A 10,025-nucleotide genomic window follows, 5' to 3' on the forward strand; every position below is an offset into this window, starting at 1 on the left:
TGGGAATGAAATCAGACTGTATTTTTGGAAGAATCCAAGTTCTGTTTGTTTGAAAATGATGGCTGCATTTTGATTCTCCCTATGCAGGGGGAGCAGCATCACAGTGATTGCATTCGCACAAGACATACAGCACCAACTCAAGGGCTTATGGTGTGGGGTGCTATTGGGTACAACCACAATTCACAGCTGGTGTGTATCCAGGACACAGTGACCAGTGTGACCTAAGTGAATGACATCCTGTGACCCATGGTCATACTCTTTCTGCACAACAACCCAAATGCCATTTTTCAGCAAGGCAATGCATGACCACATGTTGCTGCACGAACACATGCCTTCTTGGTGTCACAGGACATCAGCCTTTTGTCCTGACCTGCCAGATCAGAAGACTTGTCTCCGACAACCACCACGGATGAACTTTGGAACCAGGTGAATGCAGCATGGATGCAGGATGGATACCACAGGATGCCATTTGCATCTTATACGCGTCGATGCCATCATACATGGAACAAGTTATCAGGGCCCATTGCGGACCCTGTGCCTACTAAGCAACAGGACACATGCTGAACTGAGGTGACCAAAATGCTAATCATTTCTGCAGAACATACTAATGTACATGTCCTGTGAATATGAAAGTCCTAAAGGTGTTTTGTTTTTTTTCTGAACATGAATGTAAATTCTTGGGCATAGAGTGAATTATGTTTAATAGAATACAAACTGACTCATTCCCAATCATTACATTGCATCATGGAAATAATCAGTATAATATGTAACTGACTAGATGAACATTGAGACAGAGTCTTCAATCGAAGTCAAAGGTTTACTGAGCACAATACAATATCAAACAACAGCAGCTGGGAAAACAGTAACTTCTGTAGTTATCACTGGAAGCATTTATCTGTTTAACAAAATGTAGTTTAAAATTTTTAAAAAAGAAATCAAAAATGTTGTCTGAAAATACTATGATCAGTAGTCTGAAAGTGGTGTGTTTACTTATTTAGGTAAAATATAATATTATCTCCATGCATGGAGGTGAGGCAGAAGGAACCACAAATTACAGCATTATGATACAAAATGTTTAACAATGTTCATTCTATGATAACATACATTTATGCCATAACACTACAAAATTATCTACAAAAAAATCTGTAGAAAGAATGTAATTTACCATGATACTTCAATATTCACACTCATAATCTGTTTCTGAGACAGTTTTTTATGGTTTCCTGCAAGCCATATGACAGAGAATTTCCCCTTCTTGGCATAACACAGTAACTGGTAATTGTAAAACATGTTGCACTGATCTCTGATTCGTTGTCAGCTGAAAACAGGAAATCATTTAATATTTTTCATATGGCACATGCAGCAACAAATGAAATCAAGATCCCAAAAATTGTGGTCTACAAGCTGTGGTTAGCACTGGAAGTGTTTATTTATTCAACAAAAGATACTCCAAAACTTTTAAATGAGAAGTCAGCAGATGAATGAATTAAATGAAATTTTGAAAGTGAATGAAATAAATCAGGAATAATGGGTTGAACATTTAATAAAGTCATCTAAAGGTAAAAATCTACCAAAAATCGGAACAATTTCAGAGATCAGCATAAAAGTAAATGTTGATGGTACTGTTTTGTACACAGAGGTACAAGAAGCTGTAAGCCTGTTACAAAATAGGAAGTCTGCGTGGAAAGATAGAATGAAGTATCCAATAACTTAACAATTCATCAAGTTAGTTAACAATGATATAGTTCACAACAAAATTACAAATGAATGGAGAACTAGTATTACCATTATCAAGTACAAAAGAGGAGATAAGAAAAGCCCATCCAGTTGCAGAGGGATAAATCTACTAAGTTCTTAAATTTATACAAAAAATAATAAGTAATAAAATAAGAAAACCTTACAACCCTTGCAGATGAGCAGTTGGTTAGCCTATAGATCTGGTAGGGCATGCATAGATGCAGTGTTCATTCTTACAAAGGATGTAGAGAAGTCCATTGAACACAACAGACCAGGTTACTTTTGTTTTATTGACTTACTGAAAGCTTTCGATAGGATTTAGTTAAGGGGCATGGTAAGCCTGCTCTACAATCGAGGTAGTCATTCCTACATACTAACATTGATGACATTTACTCCAAGAACTACATCCAGTTGAATTCTGGTTCCAGAACTAGCTGTATTCCAGTTGATGGCAGTATTAGACAGGCGACTCTCTGAACTCGTTACTTTTTAATATAGTCGAGGATGAGGTGATAAAGAGGTATTAGATGATACTAGTTATAGAATGAGGGATGAAGAAATAAAAATCATTTGTTCTGCTGATGATGCAATTCCCTCAGCAAATAACAGTTTTGGCATCAGAAGAGTTGCTCTGCTGAGAATGCCATTAACATGTTCACTCATCAGATTGTACAAGCATTAAATAATAAAATAGCACTGGTCAGTTTTCTCTGAGACCTATCTAAGGCACCTGACAATCAATCTAAGCAAACATACAGCAACAGAAGAAATGGTATGCAAAGTTCTTGATAGTATTATTGAGTTGTTTTCTATGAATGGTTTCATCCCCAATTTTAAAAAGACAAAACATATTCAGTTCTGCACATATAGGGCTACTACACCAATAATAAGTGTAACATATTGCAAGCAAATAATAAATAGGGTGAAAACTTAAAAACTCTTATCTGTTCATACTGATGAGAATGTCAGATTTTGGAATTCCTAAAACAACTTAGTTCTACCACAATTGACACTTAGAATCACATAAATCTTCAGGTGAGATAAATCAGTGAACTGATATATTTTGCATATTTTAATTCAATAATGTCACAAGGAATTAATGTCATATGGAATTAGTTAAGAAAGAAATGTTTCACTGCGAAAAAATGTGCTTTAAGAATAATATGTGGTGCTCGCCCACTATAATATTGTAGACATTTGTTTATAGAGTTTGGCATTCTGAATACTGCTTCACAGTATATTTATTCCCTCATGAAGTTTGGCATAAATAATCCACTACAGTTCAGAAGGAACAATGATGTACATAATTAGAATACCAAATGGAAAAATGACATTCATTACTCCACATTAGGTAGTCTTTAGCACAAAAAGGGTTGCACAATGCTGCAAGAAAAATTTTTGATCACTTACCAGTGATATAAAATGTCTAGCAGACAGCAAAGTAAAATATGAAAACAAACTGAGAAAGTTTCTCCTTGACAACTCCTTCCATTCTGTGGAAAAATTTCTATTACTGTAATGTTTAGAAGGTTGTGGGCAGGACTTACTAACTCACAACATCAGCACATTATTTTTCTTTTTGGAAAAAAAAAAAGCCTCAGAAACGTGTGACCATATGTAAAACTTAATTTGGGATGTGAAAGTAAAATGAGCCATTCCACACCATTACAATCTTTCGTGCAAAGTGATCCATGGAACACAAAACTAACCAACCAACCATAGCATAGTCTGAGGTCCAGGCCAGGCTGAAAAGTGGTAATTTGACTGTCGGGTGGCACAGTGAAGGAATGTAAGTCAGATGATGATTGTAGTAACAGAATTACCTGCAGCGTAGGCTAACGATTAAATCCATGCCATATTTAAACACAAACACACTTTGCCACACTGGACATATTTATCATCATAATAATTAAAACTGAAGGGTAAATTTGCAACACAAACACCAGATAATTGAAAATCGATATTATGGGCATATATTGTATACAAATGTCAATTTCACCTAGAAACATGCTATTACTAAAAACAATCTCAATTAAAATCATAAAGTCAGGCTGATAAATTTGGATCACTGCAAATACTTTTTTTCATACTCACATGATACATGTAATAAATACTCACATGCTAAATGTAATAAACTAAAATGCTTTCCTCTATGGGTCAATGGAACTGTCTGATTCCACAGGTTTGCTTCGGTTCCATAATGCTGTGGTGTGTGACGTAATTATGGCCCAGAGTTTTTGAGCTGGTTGTGTTTGTAGATGTCATGTTGTTGTGTTTGGTGGTGGATGTGGAGGTGATGGGTTGCACTTGTGTGGTCGGGTTCATTTGAGTTTTGACTGTCATTGGGCTAACGTGATTTTGAGTTTAGGTAGTTGGTGTGGTAAAGTGGATTGTGGACGTGTTTTCAATGACAGATTAAGGTTATTTTTTGTTTGTGTGTTCGGCATTTTTGTGCAAGAGACCAAACAGTGAGATCATCGGTCTCATCAGATTAGGGAAGGATGGGGAAGAAAGTCAGCCGTGCCCTGTCAAAGGAACCATCACTGCATTTGCCTGATGCGATTTAGGGAAATCACAGAAAACCTAAATCAGGACGGCCAGACGCAGGATTGAACCGTCGCCCTCCCGAATTCGAGTCCAGTATGCTAATCACTGCACCACCTCCCTCGGTAATTTTTACATTTGTTTTGGAATGGTGCGGTGTTTTTTTATATTATTGTATATTTACCTTGTCCCAACCCTAAGCCCCTAATTCTCTGCTTTTGTCCCTTTAGTTTCATTTTATTTTTGGAGTGAGATGTTATCGTGTCATTTTTATTTTTATTCGCATTTATTGACATTGTCGACATTTTATATATGCTGGAATTAGCCATTTCCACCACACTGATGACATCTTGGTGCAACGGTGCAAAGCGGACGGGTGGAATCGGGCGCTTCAGCAATGCTCCTCTATGATGTCAGTATCTCTTTTATTAATGTGAAGCTAAATAATCAGTGCACGTCTGTTATAGCAAATATGTTGTGTGACCAAAAGTACTCTAGTATGGTAATAATATTTTTTATTATATGTCACTAAAAAACATACAGGACTACAAGAGCTGTGGTGGCTCCATCAACAAGACACTACAGCACCATCTACTGTTAGTGAAATCTGAAGCGTTACTTACTGTTGATATTAATTCCTACATAACGTCTGCAATCTAAAACTATAGTATTTACATGATTCTAGCTCCAAGAGCTGTGATGGCTCCATCAACAAGACGCTACAGCACCAACCACTGTTACTGTAATCTGAAGCGTTACTTAGTGTTGATATTAATTGCTACATAACGTATGCAATCTAAAACTATAGTATTTACATGATTCTAGACATGAATGGTAGGAGATATGACTTGGCAAAATACGGAATAAATTTTCCATCTGTCAGAAGTAATAGTCACCAGCGGTTGCACCACAACAATATTTGTGCATAATGTCACTAAAATTGAAAACTTGGTAAATGGTAAAAAACCAACTGTAGATACCTATCGCTTCTATCGTTACACTTCGGTACGCAAATGCTAAAGCTCCAACACAACCAAATGTGCTTCACCAATCAACATATTCGCACAACCGTAATTTGCGCTATGAAACTTACGTAATCGAGCTTTCTACTGTTCCACATTACGTCTTAGATTGTACCATATTTACATCAGTAAGGACAAAATATACCATCTACAACTACAGTAATGTGCACCCAATCCTTTTGAACTGGTATTAAATTTGTCAGCACTACTCTGGAGCTAAGGTTAATACTTGATGGAATTTAACAAATGAAATTTTTCTCTGCATTGCAGTTACCTTTCTTTCCCTTAAAATTCCCTTAAACCCACTAGCAATCTTAACCATCACAACAATCAACTTTATGGCGCCAAAATTGTTTCAGGACTGCCAACTAGACTTGGCCACTGTTTCTATGTTTCGATACAGTGTATCGATACGTGGAACTGTTTCAGTGTTCCGCAACGGCTGTGGTTCACTGTTTCGAAACAGTGGTGTTTCATTCCGCTCTGTGTCGGGCGAGATTCGGGCTCGGCACAGGTACTGAAACACAACATGCCACTTCATGAAACACTTTCAAGAGTGTCAAAATATTTTTGACAAGCAATAGCATGAAGCTTAAGATATCCGAAAATAAAGCTTCGTTTCTAGCTGACTGTCCTACTTCGAAATGGCGTAAATCTGCATTATAAACACCAACCAAACAATAAAACAACGCATACTATTCACATTCAAAATAACAAATATGTGAAAATCATTCAGTTAAATTACTTTTTTTATAACATACGCTTCTCTTTTCATGTACAGTAATCATAATAAGAAACGCAAGTAAGCCTACAACATTTTCAATAAAAAAAGGCGTAGAGTGGCAGTTATTAGACACATACACAAATTTGATGTAGGTATAACTGCAAGCAATCTGTTTGACATATTACTGATAGTGTAATGGTGAACGGGAAGGACTGGGAAGCATGGTGAATTTATAGTAACGGTTCGAAACACCTTGAAAGACAAATTTTTTTCTGTTATATTTTGTTATTTATTCGAATTATTTGGCGTTATTTGTGAGTCTGTAGTCACTGTGCCTATTATCCACAATGATTCCCTTTGTGCGTATGGAAATTAGCAGGATGGGTATATTACCCATACTAACGGAATGTGGGAATCCCAGTAGCATATCCGTTGTTTCTGCAGTTTGCTCCAACCTCCAGTTCCGTTCGTGGTGGTTCTTCTGTCTTCAGCTATGGCTGTCCTCAGCCAATTGAAAAGAATGAAAGTCACACGACACGAAAGCAGCGCATTTGCTGCAGGAAATACGAAACTGCCAAGACGCCTAAGTGATAGTTTCAAGCTTTCTGCGATATGATTATTGCTCTAGCACCTCATTTTTGTTTATATGGACATACTTATACAATAGACATTCAAGATGATAAAATGCGTAGGTTTATTAGATTACAAAACAGAAACTGTTTCACTGTTTCGAAACAGCGTATCGAAACATTTCATTGTACGGTTTCATTTGTTTCGAAACAGTTACGTGTTTCAGTTTGCCCATCTCTACTGCCAACATCTCCAAATAAATCTAAGGGTAAAGAATTCCTAGGTACGTGCACACACAAAGATTTGTCTGCGTAAATGTCTGCAACAGCACATCTCGGCAGACAAATCGTAGCGTGAGGATAGGAGATTCGCACATATATCACGTGTACGAAAACCTGAAAGTTGGACGTTTGAGCAAAATGGTTCAAATCTGTGGCCGCAAACAGCATCTTCGAAGACAAATCGAAATGTGTGAACAGCAGGTCGCTACAAATTTGGACCCCAAATGTGTTTGGGTCAGCTGTTAGGTCAATCTAGAGATTCTCGTTTATTTTATTTATTTACTCGTATTTCGTGCATATGGTAGACAAAATAATTGTAGGTAAATGGAACAAGACAAATTTAACAAAGTATAAACAAAATAACCAAAAAAATTAGAGCTGAGATATTATAATCATAAATGTTAAAAGTAAACTGAATGTGCAATAACTACACTCCTGGAAATGGAAAAAAGAACACATTGACACCGGTGTGTCAGACCCACCATACTTGCAGTGTCTTTATAAGCCATGCATATAGGGAAGTTACTCTCCTCATACCAGCGTTAATAGATATTTATATGTCTCCAAGCCCATTTGAAAATAATTTTTTAGTCGTCAGGTTTGCTGTGTAAGTCACAAAGTAAATTGACACATGAAAAGTGCCGTGGCCTAAGGAGCCACTGTCTAGGTCATTTAGATTGTTCTAAACTGAAATATCTTTTGCAAGAATGTAGCTGCCTGCTGGTGAAAGTTTTTTCCTGCACTGGCAGATGGCAGGACAGCAGGAGATTGATTCTGTGTCATGTGGACACCCGAGATTTGTGGTGATTTCTTGCATGCACAGGCATGTGCACAGGTATCAGCACTGACACATTGCTGGATGTGGATCCACCTTCAGATGTCAAACACAGTCTGAATCGAATATATGTTTAAAAATGTTCCTTGTACAAGCTAATAGGGTCCGCACAAGCATTCATATTAATGTGCTCCACATTGGCAGTAGTAATATACAAAGTTAGGCTACAGTATCGAATAAATTCAGATCATTTCAGCATAGTAAGTAGTCACACCTGAAATAACACACAGTAAAAAAAAGTCTGAGAAAGAATTCCATTCACTGTCTGATCATATGCAAAATACTTCTTTCGAAACTATTGTTTTGAGAGACATTAGATGTAGATATGAAGCGTGCTAATGTCACAGTTACCATACACCTGCATTTATACAGACATGTCCACATTTTTGACATTAAATGTAGTTTACACATACATTTTTATATTTTCTACTAATGCCCAAATTTTCTTTTTATTTTTGTTTTTCTCTTGTATCATCAGCCATTCATATATATACTTTTTACTTTGGTTATTGAATTAACGCCAGTTCACACTGGTCTTCATCTCATGTCATGCCACATTATGTCAAAACATTCTACAATGCATTTCAAATCATGCCATCCACATTTGTCATCCTGTCACACCACGTCTCAGATATACAAGGTTTCTCGGGAAGAAAATTTTGATGGCTGATGTCACCCGTCTGTTGCTGGTCATGTGACCCCCAAGCTAATCTCCACCTGATATACAGCTATGTGCACATCTCCACTTTTTTCATCGTGGTTTTTATGATCGTTATCATTGTTTGTTATTTGTTAGATATTCTTTTGTTTACTTATTTCCTTTATTAAAATTTATAATAAATGATAAAAGATTAATTAGAGTAGTGAGGCAGCAATCTGAATCGTATGACATGAGTGTACTAAATTATTTGCCCTCTATTACATTTATAAATTAGGTTTTTATACATACCAGTACAATTTTTAATATTTTACAATGTATTGGATTGCAATATGGCTACAGCTTAAAGTGAAAGAAGTACTGTGAGTAGAATCAGAATGATTAGTAAGTGGAATTTATTTGTGTGTTGTCAGGCATTTGTAATGTCCCATAAAGAAATGGACTGAAACCTACAGAAATTGCAACAGTGACAATGCTTTTTTGTAAAATATATAAGTAATGTATTGGATTTGTTTGTTTAAATCCATTTTGTCAGGTTTATTTATCGTTCAGTAGCTCTCTGGATTATGTATGAAACAGTTTTGCAAGAAAAAGTGTAATTTCACTAGCTAACCCCAATACAAATGAGACACTTGAACTAATAAAAAACAGATACGAGGTGTAAAGACAACCTATAAATCTTGAAAGGAAGGGCACTGAGGAAGATATGGTTACTGCACAAAAATCTGCATTTGATTGGCAACTAAACTTAAACTTAAGCAAACCAAATTTTCACAGGATATTATGGCAACTTTTAACACTTGTTTCTTATAGCAATCCTGGGTGCAATCTGACATAAAAAATGAAAAAAACTGGTATTTTGACACTCTAAAACATAAAATGCATGTTCTCATCCTCAAGCTCGTTGTATAGTGTGTGAAATTCCACTTCTGCACCATGTAATGACGTTTCTCGGAATCACACTATTTTTTGGGTTATTTTGCATTTCTGCCTTCCTTCTCTGATACACCAGCTACCCTGCAAGTGCAGACCATTGAGGCGATTATTGTCATTCTTGTACAAATGTGAGCTCCAGCATCCCTATATACACTCCTGGAAATGGAAAAAAGAACACATTGACACCGGTGTGTCAGACCCACCATACTTGCTCCGGACACTGCGAGAGGGCTGTACAAGCAATGATCACACGCACGGCACAGCGGACACACCAGGAACCGCGGTGTTGGCCGTAGAATGGCGCTAGCTGCGCAGCATTTGTGCACCGCCGCCGTCAGTGTCAGCCAGTTTGCCGTGGCATACGGAGCTCCATCGCAGTCTTTAACACTGGTAGCATGCCGCGACAGCGTGGACGTGAACCGTATGTGCAGTTGACGGACTTTGAGCGAGGGCGAATAGTGGGCATGCGGGAGACCGGGTGGACGTACCGTAGAATTGCTCAACACGTGGGGCGTGAGGTCTCCACAGTACATCGATGTTGTCGCCAGTGGTCGGCGGAAAGTGCACGTGCCCGTCGACCTGGGACCGGACCGCAGCGACGCACGGATGCACGCCAAGACCATAGGATCCTACGCAGTGCCGTAGGGGACCGCACCGCCACTTCCCAGCAAATTAGGGACACTGTTGCTCCTGGGGTATCGGCGAGGACCATTCGCAA

At 37.7% G+C, this 10,025-nt stretch overlaps 1 protein-coding gene across 1 annotated transcript in view; it reads right to left on the reverse strand.

Moving 5' to 3' along the window:
- The window catches only part of LOC126184692 (uncharacterized), a 331,999-nt gene extending 326,352 nt beyond the window's left edge, over positions 1-5,647 (reverse strand). The window contains exons 1-2 of the mRNA XM_049927189.1: positions 5,578-5,647; positions 1,166-1,318 (exon numbers count right to left, since the gene is read on the reverse strand). Coding sequence (XP_049783146.1) covers positions 1,166-1,290 — 125 coding nt within the window. The 5' untranslated portion in view covers positions 1,291-1,318; positions 5,578-5,647. The remainder of the gene's footprint in view (positions 1-1,165; positions 1,319-5,577) is intronic.
- Between the last annotated feature and the right edge of the window lie 4,378 nt (positions 5,648-10,025).

Source organism: Schistocerca cancellata, chromosome 4, assembly GCF_023864275.1.
Source record: "Schistocerca cancellata isolate TAMUIC-IGC-003103 chromosome 4, iqSchCanc2.1, whole genome shotgun sequence".
In the NCBI taxonomy this organism is placed as follows: Eukaryota; Metazoa; Arthropoda; class Insecta; order Orthoptera; family Acrididae; genus Schistocerca; species Schistocerca cancellata.